General features: G+C 46.3%; 1 protein-coding gene and 1 long non-coding RNA gene across 4 annotated transcripts; one reads left to right on the top strand and one right to left on the bottom strand.

Moving 5' to 3' along the window:
* Positions 1 to 10,487: 10,487 nt before the first annotated feature.
* Positions 10,488 to 12,558, bottom strand: Paqr9 (progestin and adipoQ receptor family member 9). 2 transcript variants are annotated; one of them, XM_059268378.1, is made up of 2 exons: positions 11,441 to 12,558; positions 10,488 to 10,842 (listed from the first exon to the last, which is right to left on the bottom strand). In XM_059268378.1, the coding sequence occupies exons 1-2, from the start codon at positions 12,556 to 12,558 to the stop codon at positions 10,836 to 10,838; spliced, it is 1,125 nt and encodes a 374-aa protein (XP_059124361.1). In that variant the 3' UTR covers positions 10,488 to 10,835. The 2 variants fall into 2 exon arrangements, with proteins under 2 accessions (XP_059124361.1, XP_059124362.1); XM_059268379.1 differs by having other exon boundaries at positions 10,488 to 12,558.
* A 632-nt stretch (positions 12,559 to 13,190) lies between these two features.
* Positions 13,191 to 16,754, top strand: LOC131914454 (uncharacterized). 2 transcript variants are annotated; one of them, XR_009380142.1, is made up of 3 exons: positions 13,191 to 13,460; positions 13,583 to 13,753; positions 16,300 to 16,754. It is a non-coding gene; the product is annotated as an uncharacterized LOC131914454 (long non-coding RNA). The 2 variants fall into 2 exon arrangements; XR_009380141.1 differs by having other exon boundaries at positions 13,583 to 13,922.
* Positions 16,755 to 21,185: the final 4,431 nt, after the last annotated feature.

Raw genomic sequence — 21,185 nt, 5'->3', positions numbered from 1 at the left:
GAGTGCATGGCAGCATGCATCTGTAACCGCAGCATGGGAGGGAATGGCAGCATGCATCTGTAACCGCAGCATGGGAGGGCAGATGCACAGATCCCAGTGCTTGCTGATCATCCAGTCTGATTGAAACAGCAAGCTCCAGGTTCAGTGAGAGAGCCTGTCTTGAAAACTCAGGTGGAGAATAACAGATGAAGACACTGACCTGTGACTTCCATACATCCATGCAGGGTCTAGTACACCCACACATCCATGCATATGCCTCCCTTCCCTATGTATACCGCGCGCGTGCGCGCGCGCGCGCGCACACACACACACACACAAATAAATGCATAATTCTTTATTAGTCAGCGAGGAAGTGGTTAATGATTGTAGGAATGTTAATGGACCCAGAGCACAGTGGGTGGAGGAGTGGGAGGTAAAAAAGTGAGGACGACACCCAGCACCTTTCCAGAAGCCTGCTGTAAAGGGAGTGGGGTGGAAGATGATCAGAGGATGGCATGGAGGCGGGGTTGGGGGACGACAGCAAGGCAATGTTCTCAAGTGGGAAATGGAAGCCACTAGCAGCCCATGTTTTAATGCTCTCATGACTAATTCAGTTGGGAGGAAATGGCTGGAAACCCACTGGCGAGCAATGCCTGATGGATACAGTGTGGTTTCTGAACAGGTGGGAAGTGGTGGGAGCTGAAATTTGAGGAGAGGTAAAGAGTAATGGGGTTAGAGACTTGAAATACCTGCATGGAGGACAGGGTGGAGAAAGGAAATACTGCGGGGTATCACAAGAGGATCACTGACTGAGTCCAGATGCAGAACATCTGCACTTACAAATGAAGTATTGTAGGACCAACAAAACGGTTTAGTGGGTATGCTGGGTCGGTCTTGTCAGCCTGATACAAACCTAGACCCATCTGGGAAGAGGGACTCTCAACTGAGAAAATGCTTCCATCGTATTGGCCTGTAGGCAAGTCTGTGGAGCATTTTCGTGATTGATGATTGATGATTGATGTGGGAGGACCCAGCTCAGTGTGGGTGGGATCACCCCTGGGCAGGTGGTCCTGTGCTGTTTAAGAAAGCAGGCTGAGCACATCAGTAAGCAGAGCTCCTCCATGGCCTCTGCTTCAGCTCCTGCCTTCTACCTACAGCTCCTGTCCTGACTTCCCTCAGTGACAGCGTGACCTGAGGCTGTAAGCCGACATAAACCCTCTCCTTCCCAAGTCACTTTTGGCCATGGTGTTGTCTCACAGCCATAGAAACCCTAAGATGACAGGTAAATGTGCTTGCCACCATGTATGTTGGCCTGAGTTCAATGCCACTGTGTTGGGTGATAAAACTTTTCTTAGGGAGATTAAAACACACACGTCTACTCACCCTTGATAGGGAACCCATGACAAACCAAAGTACAGATAGCACCAAAGTCCAACTTTGTGAACCAATGAGTTTTACTGGGGTTACTTACACTAATATGGACGAGGGGCGACTTACATGTAAAGAAATGACACAAAGACAATTGCATCACCAAAGCCAATGCCAGCACGGGTGACAGCTTTGCTAGTCTGAAAAGTCTTTATTGCAGCTTGGTTTCCCTAGGGGAGAACGCTCAGCTTTTCCTGCTTACTTTGTCAAAGACGAGCCGAGTGAATCTGGTCAGTTTCAGGGACTTCCTGAAGCTATTCTGAGTTGTTTACCTTCCTGTTTAAGGAGCTTCCCTGCAGGATGGGATGTTTCTGTCTCAGAGACCTACACAACCATGCATTGGAAGTAAAGAACGAGCTCCTTCAAGTTGTCCTCTGATCTCCACACATGTGCTGTGGCACAACTCCCACCCAATAAAGTCATTTAAAAATTTCTAGTGAAGTTTTACAAAGATTTAGTATGCAGATTCTAAAAAGTTGGCCTAGCTGAGCTGGGGGTGGGCTGGGGTTGTGTGATACAGTGACCCACCTGGCAGACAAGAAGATATTCCTCAGAAACACTTGCATCTCTTAATCTCTCAGACTATTGAGACAATGGACCCCAAGAGAGGGGAATTTCTCTAGGAATCTCATGCTGGGAGAAAAGGTCCCATTGGGGGTGGGGCCATCCAACTTGTCTCTAGAAAAGAGATTTCACAGTTCTAAAAGCTTGTCAGGTCACCTTATACGGTGAGACTGAAGCCCAGACAATGATGGGTCATCCGGAAGATGAACTTGGTGGTGGCGGTGGGGTGGGGACACTGGTTTTCTTTGTCCTTCTTCCAAGGTGGCTGCAAATGAATAAATCAATAAATCTCTTTGCTTTTTTTTTTTCTGTTTTAATTGGCATGACTGAGGCGAACAAATCTTACAGAGACATTGAGACACTTAGGATTCAGCAGTAAGTCCAACCTAAACTGAACCCTGGAATGAAGGGAGTTTATTGGCTCGTAAGAGAAAGTCCAAAGGTGCGTAGGCTTCAGGCCCAGGCTAAACAGTCCATCTTGTGACCACTCTATTTGACCCCCTGCACCTGCTAGAGTTATTCTTATCTTGCCTTCTTCTCTTAGGGCTAGACAATGGCTGATAACAGTAACCAGGGTAGAGGTCTCAAGAAAACCAAACAAAACAGCAATAACCACCACCCCCCTCCCCCCAAAAAAACTAGAGGGCTGGGAAAGGGGAAAAAGCCTTCTGCCTCATTCCTGCAAATCCTGTTTTCTACCATTTCATCCCATTGGCAGGACCTTAAAAAAAGGTCCCAGGAAGCCTAGAAGCAGCTCCCCCATGCAAGAATGGGTGAAGAATAAGTGGTAAGTGAGTCAGAAAGCACCAGGAAAGTGTCTGGCGGGGTCAGGAGACCACGGGCAACCAGATGGCGTAGGCCTCTTAGGAGTGGCCTGAGACCAAGTTGGGAGGTGGCCCAATGTCTGACCCCGTGCATGATTCTTAACCTGAATGAGGGTGGTTCTGGGGGCTGAAGTACCGAATCAGGATTTGGTGTTGTCTTTGGGAAGGGGCTGTAAGCGTTGGAGCATCCATGTAGTAGTTGTGTATTCTGCAAAGAATTCTTGTGTGGAAGGGAGGGTCTGTGCTAGCTGGGGGAGGCTGGGCTATGGCTGCTATTATTTTGGTATGTTAGTCTTCCTTCTTCCCTTTCTCCCTCTGTCCCTCCTTCCTTTCTCTTTCCCTCTTTCCTTCCTTCCTTTCTTCCTCCCTCCTTCCTTCCTTTCTTCCTCCCTCCCTCCCTCCCTCCTTCCTTCCTTCCTTCCTTCCTTCCTTCCTTCCTTCCTTCCTTCCTTCCTTCCATCTCCTTCCTTCTTTCCTTCAATAGGGACCCCAAGGTAGTAGCACACTGGTTTAACTGGCACCCACAGACACACACTCTCACCTTCCCTTAAAGCAGCCATGACCTCATACTCCACAGTGATGGGCATTTGTGGTTTGCCTCTACCATGTAGCACAGAGAGGGGATGAGATGGCTAGCAGTTCATTAATGTCTGGCTAGCAGTTAGTTTGTCTGCCTATCAGCCTTCCTGTGGGAAACTGTCTCTATCTTTCTGGTCATTCTAAAAAAGGCTCAAATGACAGACACCCATGCTTTGTCTTTTAAAAAGACCATGTGACCTATGGTAGGCCAATCAGCTACTCTCCCAGGAATTTGCATTGGGGATAGACATAACCAGGCTGGAGAGCAGCTGATGTTGGCCCGTCTGGTAGCAGTGCCCTAGGGAGCAACTCTGGACAAAAGCAGGTGTTCTCAGCTGGAATCGCCAGCACTGTCTGCCTCACCAATCCGCTCTCGTATTCTGTGAACTGCCCCTGCTCCTTCTATAAACCTTGCTTCATTGGAAGGAAAAAGTTTGTCCCTAATAACCAAAAGTCTCCAACAGAGTCAGTGAGGTTTAAAGGCTTAGTGCTAAAATGCTTCGAGCTAAAAGACTTAAGCTGGGTCTTTCTTCTTAGTAGATAAAAAATACTGTAAATTCCCAACATCATCAGAGTTCAAGGACAGTGTTCACTGCCTGGTACCCATAGACCATGTACACCCTTTAAAATCAATGAGCTTGTATCACAGGGAATATGACTTCAAAGTACCTTTGGCATTTTCCTTTTTCATTTAACAAATGTTAAATATAAAATGTTAAGTATAAAAATAATATACTAAGGATTTTTCAGGGCAACAATATTCTTCTGTCTGATTGTCGTATTTCCTTATGTTTATCAATATTTTACATACTTGGTTGCTTTTTTTTTTTTTTTTTTAGACAGTGACTTGCTAGGTATCTTGGGCTGGTCTGGAACTCACTATGTAGCCCAGGCTAGCTTTAGCCTCCTGACTACCGAGAGTTTTTCCATATATCTTACTGTTAGTTTGGGAATACTTAGCTGAAGAATATGGTCTGAACAATAGCAGAGGCACACACATCATTTTACTGTGCTTACAAATCATTTATTCTTATTTTGTACATTTGTTTTCAGCAAAAATGCATAGTTATATCATTTTCACAGATTTTTTTTTCATATTCAAGACAGGAGGAAACACATGTCTCAGAAAACTAAAATCATATCAGACCATACAACAGAAATGAAAGGCAGTTTGTTACATGCACAGAACCGACCAGAATAATGTCTGTTTCTATAGATGAGGTTGCTTCACTTTTCTGGAAATCTGCAATTATGATGAAGTAAAGCTCTTCTATCAGAATGGACTTGAATGGACCATGGACTTGAAACCGTCTTAGAGTCCAGGCTGGAAGCACTTCTGTCCTGAGGATACCTCTCTAGCCAGCTAAGTCAGCTCTTTGGGTAAGGACTGGAGTCAGGGTGGCCTAAGAAGAATTAATTTAGCAAGCAGTGGAAAAAATTCTTTATGCCTACATTATTCTTTACTCTCTGCTGTCACCATTAAATGAGATTTAAAAACAACATATGAAACCTTTCTATTTGGTCTGTTAAATCCCCTCACTGCCTCTGCCCTCAAGAACGTGAAGACAGACAGCCCTTCAAGCAATGCCCTCATAAGGCAGATGGTTGAAAGCCTAAGTACACAGGGAATCCTTTTAAGAATCTGCCGTCTTCAAGGCTGGATTTGTGAAAAGTAAAGGCTTCAAAGGTGGTTGGAATGGGTTGGGGAAGGCTGAAACGAAGATTCAAGTTCAGAGCTAGCATGTGCCTAAGCAAAAGGAAAAGCCACCACAGAATCCTCCCCACAGCCCCCCAGATGGAAAGCTTTCCTGTCGATGCAGCAATAAACACATGGGGCTTATGTTTCATGTAGAAGAAACAAGGGCCCAGGCTGAGCATTCTGCTGCTCCATGATTCGCTATGGTGACACTCCATCCACGTGAAATGTGCCTCACATCCTTATCGCCTGGGTGCTCAGTTGCTGGGTTAAGGTAATTTCCCTCATGACCCCAGAAAGTAAACCAACGTGGCAGAGACAGGCCTTTGTAACTGAATCTTCTCAAGAGAGGGAGTTTAGTGAAGTTTCTAACCAGAATTTCAGGAAAGACTTTTAAGTTTAGCCTTGTTACACACCTAGAATCTATCTGATGCTTTTTTTCTTTAAAAAATGCTTATCTTTTTCTAAACTACACAATATTTACAGTTTGAAAGACCCAAGAGGCCTTGATCATTTGGGTAAGAGCTCAGAATGATTAAATGCCCAGACACAGATGAGGCTTTTGAAAAAGCCCTGGTTCTTATCCATGTGCTAAGGCCTGATTTTTTTTTTAAACAAAATTGCTATTACAAACCTTTGGAATATAAAATTAAAACACATCTTTAAAAAATTTTCCCGCTAATTCTTTTTTTTTTTTTCATCCAGCAAGTTAAAAAAGACTATCTTTTCTAAACAGACACAGAACCGAAAGAAGTGAAAGAAGCAGGTCTTCAGAAACAGGGTTTATTTACACGGTGTCCTGTCGGTGTGGTGGTAAGCCATGAGAAGCAGGGTCTTCATGGCATGGCTGAAGAGCCAGCTGAAGACCGCTCCCACCTCTGCCTGAGTGCAAGTGTTTGTTGCGTATTTTGGGTGGAGCTGTAAGGCGTGGGGAAGGTGGCCTGCCACGTTTCCACATTCAAGAATAAATCTGCACGCTCCAGACATTTCCTTGAGAGATGTCATGTACAGAACAAAAAGCATTAATGCTTCCGCGTTACATTCCGAAGAATGGCACGGGGTGGGAGCAGGTCTTCCCAAAAGCTCAAAGAGCCCTGCTATCATTCTGCACCAAGTGGGAACTGCGAATCGTTGCGTACAGGTGTGTGTTTGGAGCTTTCAAAAGTCACACCCTGCCACCATTAGTAGCTAGCTAAATGGGCATTTTGGGCCCTGACCTATAACTAAACTATCCAGTTCTGCAGCTTGCTCTTCACAGATTGTGTAAGATGCTAAAACAAAACAAAGCGAATCAAAAAAAAAAAAAAAAAAAAAAAAAAAGGCCTACAAATTAGTGAGAAATTCACAAACCAGAAAAGCAACACATTTGTTCTTTGGGGAATGACAACAGAAATTTATGTTAGGTTTTCTTAATTATTAAGGACTGATAATCATTTTGTAATTAAGAAAAAAACTATTGGCAATATCAGAGACCCCAACACTTCTGTAGGAAGGCTCGTGGCCCCTCATAAAGGAATATCCTGTATGTCAGGTCTCAGCCATTCAATGCTTCCTTTCTCAGGGTGTCTGAGCTCGTCTGCTTTTGTCTGGCAATGCATTCAACAAATACTGGCAATCCTTCAAGAAAATGACTCAAAATGTGGCTCACAATTAGGCCCGAATGCCTTTTTGACCTATGCCCTAATTTTATGGAAACAAATTAAGCCACAGGATAAACTTACTACTCAAAATATCCCATGGCATTCAGTGCTGTAGTCAAAAGCTACAGGATGTTGTTAAGATGCCAAATAGGATCCCTTGCCACCTGTTTGAGCCCTGACACCCTCGGCGTCCACATCCTTTTCTAGGGACAACATTTAAAACCAGGTAGCATTCTCTACAGCTGAGCAGCTGCGCCACACTGGCAGCCTGAATCCTATCCTGCTCCTTCTTCCCTATACCTTCTGCCAACCGTGTGTGTGTGTGTGTGTGTGTGTGTGTGTGTGTGTGTGTGTGTGTGCATGTATTTGATCATATATATGTGTATATATGCTCCTCTCTTTTGACAAATGATTTCTTTTTTTTAAGATACTCTCTGAAAGTTAAAACTAAAGGATCATAGAAGAGGAAGGAAAAGGCTAGGAACTTCTTAGAGATTTAAGCATTTAAACTCACACCCGTGAGGGGTCTTACTTTGACTTTAACCACGTTATCTATGGAAGTCACTCAGTTACACCTCATTTTAGGCACTTTGAATGGACCCCTCTTCAGAATGGCGTGGATGCTATAAACCTTCCCCTAGCTCTTCGTTAGCTGTGTCATTACTGTGATAATAAACTTCAAATTCTGTCCATACACACACTCTTCTTATACCTCAACCATAAATTAAAGTTTCAAATTTTTTTTAACTTTAGGCTAAGGAACAGAGGAAAAAAGCAAAAAGATGCAGATAAATTACTGTGTTAATTAAAATAAGATTCTAGCATATTGATCTTATACCAATGGGGAAAAAACCCAAACTTCTAACTCCGGTAATGTCTGTAATAATATGGATGGATGCATGGATCCTTGCTTAAAGTCTTACATACAGTAGATAGATGTTCAATAATCAGTAGAGAGATTACACCAAGACTAGATGGACATCAGTCACAGGACCCTAACAGAGTCAGCAACGGCAAAACTAACAGATGAAGAACAAGATGATGAAAACCATTCCAGTGGCTGGTAACATTTTAAGGTTTTATAATTTAATTTTAAAGGTAGCCATCTCTTCTTTTGTTCTATTTCAAAATTAAATATTCAATTAGTGGGCTATATTTATCCAAGATTATACATACTATATCCAATTAGCATCTGTATGTTTGACCATGTAACATAGTCCTGCTGACTACCAGACACAACTGAGTGCAAAACTATCCCTGCCTTCTAATATCAGTCTGAAGACTAAATTCTGTCACTGTCAGCCGATGATAAAATCCTTAGAAAGTAACTTCTACCATACCTGTCTACCATAGCTTTATTCAGGTTAACTAGCTGGGGGATTTGAAGATAAAAAAACAAAACAAAAAAACCCTGGCTTACTGGTGTTAGCCCTCAGATACATCACCAAATCAGAAACATTTACCGATTTGACATTCTTAGCAACGGTTCCCATACATAAAGTAGCACGGCACACTAGGCTAAGTGGTCTTCTGACTGTGAGCACTTCCAGGCAGGTTTATGAATGGAAGCGGATACAGGCCACTCTGGACAGTTAGGTAGCCTCACACTTTCTCCCTGGGTTATTTAGGGAACGTGTATGGCCAGTGGAAAAAGATCATGTTTATTTTTACAAGCCAGTCATGACATGAAGGAGCTGCACTTCCCTCTCTCTGGGAAGGTCACCTTCTTCACCTGAGTAGCCAGAGAGGTGGGAAGAAAGGCTCTCCCCCTAACTAACTAAACCTTAGCCAGTCAGCCCTGGGACCAACCCACGGAGCAGCGGGCACAGAGTCAGGTAATCATTTCCCAGGCAGGACTCCGAGGGACTGCTGCTGGAGATGCCACCTAGATTATGACTAACACGTGACAATAAAATGGATTTCATAATATGCTTCAAAATTTTACTGCCAAATAGATTATATGAAGATAGTGGAGTGAATTCTCATTCATAATTTGTCATATATTTCGAACTGTTAAATGCCATACAACAAAACTGAATGTAATGGGTGCAGCCAAAATGGAGATCATGGAAAATTATTTTTTGAAGAGTTTCATTCTGCAATGTGTAATAAGCCTGGTTAGCTCCATGCACATGGAGCCTGAATAAATATTTGCTCTAAAATGCATTATCTGCCTTAACAGAAATAATATAATTCAGCCGGCAGCATGTAGTTAAGCCTCCCTGCTCTTCATTGGTGTGTGTGGTTCCTATTCGCAAACAGGAAGGCAAGCTGACACCGTTTTCAATTAGAATGTCCCATTGCCAATGTTAGTGGCACGGGAAGAGGGGGAAAGGAAGCCGGAGAAAGGAAAAGCCAGGAGGTGAATCCTCCTTCTCCCTGGAGTATAAGGGGTGAGGAGGCCTTCCCTGGGAAAGCAGGTCATCTCACTGGCTTATGCATCATAATCACTTGAAAATGATACGGGTATGATTTTATCCTCAAGTGGCCTCTGCTTAAAGACAAAGACACATAGCAAGAGGGGACCCGGAAGATCTCCAACCAGAGCCCAAAGTGACAAATTTGGGTTTTAGTGCCTGTCCTTACAGTCACAGTTTCTTTCAGATGTCTCTCTCTTGAGAGTTCTTTAAAAGTGTGTGTTTGCGGGGAGAGGAGTCCCATTCAACAAAAACAACAACAACAACAAAAGAAACCACTACAAAATATTCCTTAACCTGTTTCTCTAGTTTATGAACGAACATTCTTTGAGACTCTACAAGAGGCAACAGTGACATGTAAGTAAGTGTACGTGGCTGTATCCTGGTCTCCACAGTTACCCTTGAATGTACATGCTGAATTAAGTCTCCCTGAGGATTGGTAAGTACGCATCAAAGGATGAGACACTGACATTCATCAGAGGTTGTGCAAATGTATTTTAAATCCCATTAAGAAGCCTTAAATTCAACACACACACAGGAATTTAACTTCGGTGTGCAAGTGAACACCCACACAGGGCATTGGTTCCTCCAGGGAATTGTGCCAAGATTCTCTATTTACAAATACAGTAGCAATTAAGAACAAAAACGAAACAGCTATCTTTCCAGGAGCACCATCCTACCAGCAATGAGGTAACTGTCCACGTACCCTATGCGCTTGCCTTAAATTACACCATGAAACCAAGACTCCCCCTTCACCAACGTGGTTGGCTCTCAGCCAGAAGGACTTACCAAGAAGTGTGAGATATATTTAAATATGCTACCTCGGTGGTTTGTGATGAAGAGTTGCCGTTTTTAATGACAGGTTGACATTTATAAGAAACATCTAACAACTGGCCAATAGGGTCATTGAAAGAGTCTGGGGGCATGCTCCTAATCTTTCCAGGTGACTGCTAATTGTTTCCATAGTCTGGATTCAAATGAGACTTTGGTGTTAACTGAACAATTGTAGTCTTAACTCAAAAATTTCAGTAGTAAGTAACATGCTCCTAATTTTCATAATAGAACTGTCTCACGTGATCCTGGTTGCCTTTTAAATTTTCAGCAAGGATGCATGCATCACCATCCTCTCTCCCACCCCTTGTGGCTGCACGAGGAACCTCAGCCACTTTAGAGGGCTGACTCCGGCAGAAGCCATGTGCTCTGTACACCTCTCAACTATTTCTGGTCCCACTATCAACCTAAAACCACGCCCATCTTCCTTCCCTTCTGTCCAACCACGATTTGCAGAAAAGCAGAGGAAGAAGACTCTCTTCTCCCAGTACAAGAGGCGGTGGGCGTCTGAGGACTAGTCATTTGGGCATTTGCTTCAAAAGGCACATTTATTTTAGTGGCAACTTAAATAAGTAGAGAGGAAAGAATCAGATTAAAAAGAAAACAAACAAACAAAAAACCCAGGGTGGGTTTTGTGGAATACATGAAAGTAAGTAGGAACTGGAGACCTCTACAAACCACCGGAGCCTCACCAACAGTCTAATCAGGGTCCCTAAGAGTCATTCAGTTTTATCATGACACTCACGGGCCTTCAGGAAACACTGTTTAAAAATGTAGTCGAGAACTCTCAAGCAGCGTGTCCTAACGTCCGGTTCACGAGCGCGATGCAGAAGGCAGCAAAATCAGAACTACGTGACAAAGAAGGCTCAAGGGCATCTCACGGGCTTTGATAAATTATGAAAAAAAAAATCATTATATATATATATTATCATTTAAATAACATCTGATAAACATTTTGAAATAATTAACTTGTGTTCACATTCCATGCATTGTCTAGCGGGTTAAGCCCTGGGTTTGTGTCTTTGTGCCCATTTCCCAACAAAGAAAGGTCCATTCTTTTGACAAATCCAAGCATTTCTGGACCGCAGTGGCAGCAGCCAGGGATCTGTGTTTATCCTCTTTACTGCATACCTGTCTTCCCTAAGGGACACAGAAGACTGTTTAAAAAAAAAAAAGCCAACTGCTTGTGGCTCTATCTGTGATTTTCTTCATTGTCTTTGCAAAATCCCTGGATATCATAGACAATACCTAATTTTTCTTCCCAGAGGCCCTCTCTTCCGTCTACTTCATCCCTATTTCCCTCTTTCAAAGGCAGTGGACTGGGATCCCCCAACTAGCAGCAGACCTTTTCCTCGTGGTCTGCAGCACCCTCCTCTAGCAAAGAAGGAAACAACAAAACTTGAAAACAAACCAACAGTGAACAACAGAAACTCCACGCAAACAGGTGGGCAAACCATAGCCTCCTCCTGGGTGGAGGCTCACTTTTTACTGCAGAATTCGGAGTTGTTGAGGAACTTCCGGATGACCAGGCCCAGGCAAACGACCAGCAGCAGCATGTAGCCTACGGTGCCGGAGAAGGTGGGCGCTGCCGGGGACGCCTGGAGGAACTGGCGCAGGCCCTCTTCCACGTAGTACACCTGGTCGTAGATGCTGAGGAAGGTGAAGATGTGGAAGAGCTGGTGGCTGTGGCCGATGATGTCGAAGAGACCCGGCTGGATGCGCTCGGGGATCTTGCTCACGTTGAAGAAGGCAGCCACCACCAGCCAGAAGTAGCGGCGGTAGAAGTGCACGAAGAGCGTGGGGTTCTCGCCTCGCAGGTCGAAGAGCCAACTCTCCAACATGATGGGGCAGGCCATGCTGAGCGGCATGACGAAGACGAAGGTGCGCAGGGCGAACGGGTAGGAGCACCAGTCAGTGCGGCTCTTGCAGCAGGCCACGGTGCAGGCCACGGCCAGCACGAAGGCCACGGGCAGCACGAGCGCGCGGTAGGCCGCGATGAGGCGGGTGCAGTCCACGTGCCAGCCCAGGCGCTGCTGCACGTACGGCGTCATGACCCTGGCGTCCAGCAGGCTCAGGCTGGGCAGCAGGTAGTAGTAGTAGGCCACGGTGCTGCCAAAGCCGTAGTAGCTGATGGAAGCGTAGTCCAGGTAGAAGAAGGCAGCACGCAGGCGCAGCGACAGGCAGCTGAACACGTGCGCCGTGCAGCTCATGGCGAAGGTCAGCAGCACTCCCGACGCATAGCACCACAGCGGCAGCAGCCAGGGGTGGTGGAAGGGCACATCGCTGCCGCCCAGGAAGAACAGGCGGCAGAACTTGCTGAGGAACAGCAGCAGCGGGATGAAGTGCGTCCAGAAGTTGAGCGTCTCGTTGGTGGGCTTCAGCACCGAGGCCAGGCACTCCTGCGCGGTGCACGGCAGCCGCCGGTAGCCGGACAGGATGAAGCACTCCACGAAGTCGTCGGGCACCTCGTCCCAGCGCAGCAGCGGCTTGGCGGCGCTCGCCGGCGGGCTCCGGGGGGCGGCGGCGGGGTGCGAGCGCCGGGAGGTCGGGGCCGGCGGCCCCTTGGCGCCCGCGCCCCGCTGCTGCAGGCGCCGCGGCATGGTGCCCCGGGGCTGTGCTAGGGCGCGCGCAAGGCCACCGCCGCGGGCGCCGGGCGCCGTCGGAGCCTTTGTGCGCGCGCGCGGGCGCGGGGCCGCGGTCGCAGGTTGGCGACGCGACCTCGGCTGGGGAGCCGGCTGCACCGGGAGCTCCGTGCACCGGGAGGCAGCTGCGCGCGGCTTCCCGGCGGCGCCCTCGCCACGCTCGCGTCTGTCAGCGCGCGGCCGGCCGCGCTGCGGTGGCGGCAGTGGCGCGGCTGACTGCGGCGGCGGCGGCGGCGCGGCGGTGACTGGGCATCGTGCGCGCGGGGCGGGCGGCGGGAGGCGGGATGAGCGCGAGGCGCTGGCGGGGGAGGGCGGCGCCGCCGCGCAGGGCGGGGGCCCCCGGGGTTAGGGTGTCTGCGCCGCGGCGGGGGATGGAGGTGTCCCCTGTCTCGCGTCGCCTACCATCCCCACCCCCCCCTTGGGCTGCAGCCGCTCGGGCCGCCGCGTTAATGATTGATGCGGGGCCGGAGGCTGGCCAGAGACGCGGCCGCCGGCGCCCCAAGGCCAGAGTGGACCAGGGGGTTCGAAGCGCGACAGCCACGCCGGCGTTCTAGAGGACACTGGGGACCCGAGTTCGCGGGGGGTGGGGAGCCGGGCGGGGCGGGAGGGATGCGCTAACTGTAACCTGCCGAGGGGGTAGGGAGGGCCCTGCGATACCCGCTTAGAGACGGCGCCCGGATCCGAGCCATGCGGTTGTCAGACATCTGGTGCTGCCTCTCTGCCCTGCTCTCACCCGTGTGAGTGTGCGTGTATGCGTGTGTGTGAGTGTGTGTGTTCGCGCGCGTGCGCGAGTGTTGCCCTCCCACTCAATCCACGGCAAGCCTTAGTTTTATCTCCTTTGCTCTGGCCGACCTATTCAGGTGCGTCACTATCCTCCTGTCGCTCTGTCTTTGTGGTGTCCAAAGGGACAGTCCCCAAACTGGTCTCCAGTTCAGCTCACCAACATGGGAGCCCCAGCTCTCCCTTTTGTGTCTTTAACTAGGAATCAGATGAAGAGCTCAGGGGCGCTGCTCGACAACCGATTTTGAAGAACAATTTAAGACGATGATATGGGGCATTCAGCAAGCCTCTAAGGAGCAGAGGAATTTATTAAAAAGGGATTCCCAAGCGGAGCTGTTCAGGACTCTCAGGAGGGCGTGGATGAGTAAAGACTGTAGGTGCCTTCTAGAGGGAGTGTGAAAAGAGAGTTGAGCCCTTTCCTAGAGACAAAGAGGCTATGGCTTGGATAAACCTATGCATAATTAACCAGGAGTACCTGGCAGGCTAGTTTGGGTTTCTTCAGGCAAGGGACCTGAGGAAAAGGAAACTTGAAGAGTTCAAAGGTTTGTGATGGGCAGCGGTGTACAAATATCATACCCTAGGCTTCTAAGATGGGGTTTCCCTCTGACGTTTAAATGTTCACCGTGTCCCATCTCTCTGGGACATGGCTTCTAGGCACTAGGCGCTTTATAGCTTTAAAATATCTTAGATACTCATTACCCGTTTTGCAGGTAAGGAAATGAAGGCACCGTGATAATGAGCATGCCCAGATGATGAATCTGAACCCAGACAGACTACTTTTAGATTACATGTATGAAACTAGAACACCAGTAACCTCCTTCAGTCAGGAAGCTGGCTGGTAGGAAGGACCATCCCGCTTAGGAAAAGGCTTTCAGTTTTCCTTTTAAAATGTATTTCATGTTCATTTTAAAATTAAAGGGCCACCTTCATAATTAAAGCAAATCCTGTAAGGAGGTTAAAGAAAATTTTCTTAGAGGCACAACACGGATCTAAGTCATTATAACTAAACTGTCATTTCCTATTGTAAATGTTCAGAGTTATTCAAGTCCTTTTTGAAGTTTCAATCTTCTCTCTGAAATAGTTGCCACTCATTGATTTAACAAACACTTGCACAACTAGGTCAAAGGCACACGTTGATCGTGTATCTTCCTGACCTATCACACATTTCTGGTTAGTGGGGATTGCAATGAATTAGGTTTGGTTGAAGTTATTTAGCGGGTATTTTTCCTTATTTCTTTTCCCCTTTTAGTACTTTTTCTTTTCTTTTTTTAATGAGCTTTGTTTTCCTTTAACACATGGAAAGAGACCTGTTGTGGGATATTCGTACACTGTGTGAAGATGTGTTTGCCGTGACTGGTGTAATAAAAAGCTGAATGGACAATATCTAGGCAGGAGGTTCCCAGGGAGAGAAAAGAAGAGAAGACAATCTAGATTCAGGGAGATGCCAACTTGACTCAGAACAAGTCAGACACACAGAATGGGAAAGAAAGGTAAAACGCCATGAGGCAAAACGTAGATTAATATAAATGGGTTAATTTAAGTTATAAGAGCTGGTGGGACAAGCCTAAGCTAAGGCCGAGCTTTCACAATAGGAAGTCTCCTTGTCGTTATTTGGGAGCTGATTGGTAGGACAGGGAAAGACTGGTTACAAACTGCATTTTGCCTTGTGGCTTTTTACCTTTCTTTCCCATTCTGTATATCCAACTCGTTCTGGGTCTCGTTGGTATCTCCCTGCACCTCGATTATCGCCTCCTCTTCCTCTCTCTCCCTGGGAAATCCCGTCTATACCTCCTGCCTAGCTATTGGCCGTTCAGCTTTTTATTACACCGATCACAACAAATACATCTTCACACAGTGTACAGATATTTCACAACAGGGACCCATGCTAATTTGTAAAACCGATTAAGAGTCAGGCATTCAGTTCAGGTGGAAGAATGCTAAATCCGAAACCCCAGGCAAATCAGAAAAACCAATTATTCATATTCTCTTTGTTTCCCCACGAACAACCTAAGCTGTGGCCTGGAAAAAGGTGTTGATCATATTATAATTCCCACCTTTGCAACCCTTTGGTTGCATAAGCAGCTCACTTACATTATTGGAAGAAATATCACACTTATTTCACAGATTTTTCTTTCACAAGCACAACATTTGATTTGTTTTGTTTTGTTTTGTTTTTTTGAGACAGGCTCTCTCTGTGTATCTCTGTCTGGCCTTGAGCTAGCTGTGTAGACCAGACTGGCCTTGAAATCATAGAGATTGACCGTCTTTGCCTCTGAGTGCTGAGATGTAAGAGGAGGGCTACCACACTTGGCCAGAACTAGATTTTATAGATATAAATGCAATGCCATCAGAGCAGGTGGTGGAGTGGCTGGGAGAAGAAGGGGGGGTGGTAGGGGAGGAAGAGAGGAAGGCACTACCAGAAAGAGGAAATGGGGTGAACATGAGCTAAGCACAGTGGTACACATTTATGAAAAGGTCACAATGGAACATTGTTCTGCACGTTAAAAAAGGCTTTAAACAAAATAATTGGATGACTGTAAATGATTGAGCAAAATCTCTACGTAGGTAAATTGTATATATCTTTCTGATTAAGGCTGATAGAATTGGCCTGGCGTGATGGCACATGCCTTTAATCCCAGCATTTCGGACCCAGAAGCAGGTGCATCTCTGAGTTCGAGGTCAGCCTGGTCTACAAAGCAAGTTCCAGAATAGCTAGGGCTACACAGAGAAAAACCCTGTCTCAACCAACCCCACCCACCCCCAAAAAAGAAAGTGGTAGAATTGACTCTAATGAAATACAGTGTTCTTTTACAAAGTTAGTGTTTGGTAAAGTCAAACAGTGTTTTGTGACATTCTTTCTTTCAGAAAGTCTTGTGACCACTGCCATCCTTCCTTTCTTTCCTGTTCCTAACCCCACAGGAGGCACAAAAACCAACCGATGTAATGAGCAGGGTGACTGTGAGCAAGGAACATGATACATATGTATGAAAATGTATACAAATCCCAGGAAGTACCTTTAAAACTATCAAAACAAGAAGAAACAGGTTGGGCTGCAGAAGGGAAGTGGCATTCATGAACGTTCTCTGGTGTAGAGTCCTTGCTGCCTGACGGAGCTGTATAGAGAGGAACTAACGAAAGAGCAAAGCTTATAATAGATGGTTTCATCATCAAACAGCAGCATTGCAAGTTTTCCTTAACTACTAACAATCACTAGAGGTTCTCTAATTCTTTTTTTGTTTGTTTGCTTGCTTTTTCAAAACAGAGTTTCTCTGTGTAGCCCTGTCTGTCCTGGAACTTGCTTTGTAGACCAGGCTGGCCTTGAACTCACAGAGATCCACCTCTCTGCCTCCCTAGTGCTGGAGTTAAAGGCATGTGCCACCACCACCTGTCTAAGGTTCTCTGATTCTTAAATTTGAAATAGGAAGCCATTTTTCCAAGTCCTGCACGAGCTGGGTTTTGTGTTTGGCCTCTGGTAATCTAACTGGTGCTTGTCAGTGAGAAGCATGCTCCTATCACTGGGCTTGGCAATGCAGATATAAGCAGCAGGCCAGCCGCCGTTCCAAGGGGTGTCCCGTAGATTAGGCACTCGAGGGAACCAGGCTCTTTGCAATGTTCTTGATGGCCAGAAACCATCAGGAATGACACTGGAAAGCCAATGCTGGCATTCAAAGACAGAAACCAACAAGGTCTCCCAAGACTGGGAAATCGGTTTCAGTTGGTGAAAATACAGAAACTGTAAATCGGGTTGCTCTAAGTCTTGGGAATGAAACTGTCTATAACAGCTGCAGCAAACCAGATGAATTCCTCCTCTCCCAATATGATTTTCTTTGGTCGTGTGTCTTTCTGTTGAAATAAAATGAAACAACAGAAAACATTCTTCAACAATTTCAACCCGCAGAAAAGCAAGCCCTTTTGTGATATACCTCTTTTCAGAGAGACCTTTCTTCCGTTCTGGGGTTTAAACCTAGGGACCTGCACATGCTAGGCAAGTGCTCTACCACAGAACTACGTTTCCAGCCCTTTTAAAACTTTTTATGCCAGGCGGTGGTGGCGCACGCCTTTAATCCCAGCACTTGGGGAGGCAAAGCCAGGCGGATCTCTGTGAGTTCGAGGCCAGCCTGGACTACCAAGTGAGTTCCAGGAAAGGCGCAAAGCTACACAGAGAAACCCTGTCTTGAAAAAAAAAACAAAAAGAAAACAAAAAAAACTTTTTATGTTGAGACATAGTCTTAATTAAACAGCCTGTCTTTGATCTCACTCTGTAAGCTCAGGCATGCCTTGAACTGTCTATCCTTCTGCTTCAGCTTCTGGAATAGCTGTAATTTCAGGACTATGCCACCAGGACCGGGAGAACCAAGTCTGTTGTTTTGTGTCGTTGTAGTCCCAAACCAACCCACTAAACAAAAAGCCACAGTGGACGTGTCACTTTCCTGCCCTCAAGGGTCTGCGTGAGAATCCTCTCCAACATTCAGGCTAAGCAGAGATGTTCCATTCTCTCCAAAATACAAATAGCTTTGCTGTGTTTTCAGCCACTCTCTTCCAGGCCAGAGAGAGTCACAATACAATAACAGCGTCTGAGCTCCCTAATGGCGTGGAGAGTACCTGTGACAGCCTTTGGAGACAGCTCGGTGGGAAAGGCTGGAGGGGCTGCAATCTAGAGGATTCGTTAGTGGGCTAGAGCTGTTGCTTCTAAGTTGGCAACAGGCTTATCTTTGGGGGGAAAAAAGAAAGAAAAACTGAAGAAGACTTACTGAGAATATGTTCCCCTTTCAGGGTCAGTGCCATTCTTCAACCTCAGCAAGTTCCTTCCCCCCTTTCCCTACGGGTGGTCTCCAAAGCAGGTGCACACAACAACTAATTAAGATGAAGAGTGTCCTAACGTCTGCAGAAGTGGATCTCTTTATTTTCGGTGTCTGTACCGTGAGGATCTCATGACACACTTAGTATGCTGTGAATGTGTAAAGGCGTGGGGCAGGGGCAGCACTGTGACTGGTAAGGAGAGAGATCAAGACTGTTAATTGACCTCTGCTCCACACCCCACGTCCCCTGTTAGCCCTATCTGCTGGCATCCGCTTTCTTTCAGGATGGACTCCGCCTTCATGCTCTAAGAAGGGCGTTTAGGGGTCACAATCTGGGGTGTTTCTCCCAATCCTGCCCTTTGTGTTTTCTGCCCAGGGCCTGTGTTATCTTTCTACAAAGCCCTCATATTTATTTGTTGCGTTGAACCCAGTTCCAAGTTACCCTCTGGGGAGGACCCTACATCGCCTGCTATTTTTTTGCTTTTGGTACGGCCTGTTGGGTGGTTGCCATTTACTTGAGAAGCAGGCAAGTGTGGACCATAGATTACCAAGTTCCTCACTATTTATCTACAGGTCTTCTTAAAACATACTGCCTTGCGTATGGTAAGCACCCCAGCACGTCACAACTGGGGGATGTTTTCCATGTTCTGTAGGCACGAGTTTAAGGTTAAGACTTAGAATCTCAGAGTAGGGCCACCATTTAATAGTTACAGCCACGGTGGCTGGCTTCCCATCCATGGTAATTGTTTTGTTTACTGATCTACTATATTCAGCTACTGTGATGGGAGCTTTACCTACAACTCTGATTCTCAGAACACCCTCTGCAAGTTGAATTCATCATCCCCTTTTTGAGATAGAGGCTCAGAGAACTTAAGCAGCAGGTGGCAGAGCTGGAGTGAATCCTTATTCATCCCCTGCCCTTCATTCATGCCTCTGCAAGGCAATGCCTCCTGAGAAATTCCTGCATGGTTAGCCTTGAACATTTTTGGTGGAGTGGCTTAATCACTTCCATTTAAATTTTTTCATCATTGTTAATTAGAAAGCCTTGTTAATAATTAAATGAGCGCAGCTGATGATGGTGCATCTGGGCCTGAAGGTCAGCCATAAATGTTATTGAATATGGGTACCCACTGGGTTTGGCTAGAGAATCCCCAAAAGAATGATGCCCAACAAGGCATGTATGCGTAGGTGATGTGAAGGCTGAATACTGACCTGGCACATTTAATATAAAGAACGTCCTCCAGATGAATGAATTGTTGATCTCAGGGCTTGGCCGGACCCAGTGCAGCTGAGAGAGACAAGCAAAAGATTGTGATTTCAGAGACAATCCTTACATTTAGCACAGTATAGTTGACTACAGCAATTGATGGATATAGGAAGCAAAATTCCTATTCAGCTGAAATACCGTTGTGTACCTAACATCAAAGGGGAGGCACCTCAGTTATCGGGCTGTTCGGCCTTCAAATTCGCTATCAGTTCCATTCAGTTTTAAAAATGCAACAGTAATCATTGTTATGGCTTCAGTATCTGTTGGAAATGTTTACGGTTATAATTGCCTCGGTGCCATTCACTAAAGAGAAGCGTATCACACTCTATATGTATCAATTTCTTGATCGTGTACCAATAATCTCACATTCAATTTGGGCCCCATGTACAAACCACAAACATTTGGGGTCACCCTTGAGGCTCCTCTGCACACTTGGCATTTTTACACAGGGAACAAGAAACATCTTTTTTTCTTTCTTTCTAGGAACCTATTTTTTTTCCCATGATCACTCACTGGTCTATGTCCTTGGAGCCATGTGCTGTCTCTCTGGAAAGTCTATGATCAAATAAATGTTAGAGGGTTTTAGTGTGTGTGTGTGTGTGTGTATGCATGTTTGTGTTTGAGTGTGTGTGTGTGTGCATGTGTGTGTGCATGTGTGTGTGTGTGTGTGTGTGTGTGTGTGTGTGTTGCTAATTTCACCTTTCTGCCTCTGCCTCTCAACTGCTAGGATTACACGTGGGTACCCCTGCAACAACAGATATATTTTGTTTTGTTATAGTCTTTTTTTTTAGGCAGGATTTTATGTAACCCAGGCGGATTTCTTTTTTTGTTGTTGTTTTTGTTTTTTTGAAACTGTTTCTCTGTGTCACAGCCCTGGCTGTCCTGGAACTTGATTTATAGATCAGGCTGGCCTCAAACTCACAGAGATCCACCAGCCTGTGCCTCCCAAGTATTGGAATCACAGGTGCGTGCCACCACATCACAGGCATGTGCCACCACACCCAACTATTTCGTTGCATCCTCGGACCCTGCCTTGTCCTTCCAGCATCTTCCTGTCCCTCCTTCCTTCCTACTTCTCATTCTCCCTCCACCAAGTCTCAAGGCTAGCTGTCCCGATCTCAGGCATACTTAGTTCCCTGTCCAGAGACACTTCTGAAGGCTGGATGGGGTTATTTGCTGGATCCATATTGAGCATTTTTAGCATCCCTTGGCACCAATAAGCATCACTGTGCCCAAAGCCGGTGGTAGGAAGTCAGGGTGTGGAAGAGCAGAGGAATGAAATGCAGCACAGAATCCATCTTGTTTTCAGCGGTACAAAAAGGCCCCCACCATGTTTTAACACAACCATTCTCAGATGACTTTCCTAGGTCTGCTGTTTTAAAGTCAGGAAAATTTCAGTACCAACCTAAGTACCATTAAGCTTTGGATGCTTTTCTTTTTTTTTTTTTTTTTTTTGGTTTTTCGAGACAGGGTTTCTCTGTGTAGCTTTGCGCCTCTCCTGGAACTCACTTGGTAGCCCAGGCTGGCCTCGAACTCACAGAGATCCGCCTGGCTCTGCCTCCCGAGTGCTGGGATTAAAGGCGTGCGCCACCACCGCCCGGCTTTTGGATGCTTTTCTAAATGATGCGCTAATGGGGCTGGAGAGATGGGTTAATGGGTATAGGCACTTTCTGGCAAGCCTGACCTGAGTTCAGTCCCTGAAACCCACAGGGCAGAAGGAGAGACCTGGTTCCTGCAGT

The sequence above is a fragment of the Peromyscus eremicus genome, chromosome 7, assembly GCF_949786415.1.
Source record: "Peromyscus eremicus chromosome 7, PerEre_H2_v1, whole genome shotgun sequence".
NCBI lineage: Eukaryota > Metazoa > Chordata > Mammalia > Rodentia > Cricetidae > Peromyscus > Peromyscus eremicus.
Note: the sequence above shows the minus strand (reverse complement) of the source record. Positions and strands in the feature narration are given on the sequence as shown.

Coding starts and splice junctions, on each gene's coding strand:
- Paqr9 (XM_059268378.1), bottom strand. CDS start 12,558: ATGCCGCGGCGCCTGCAGCAGCGGGGCGCGGGCGCCAAGGGGCCGCCG.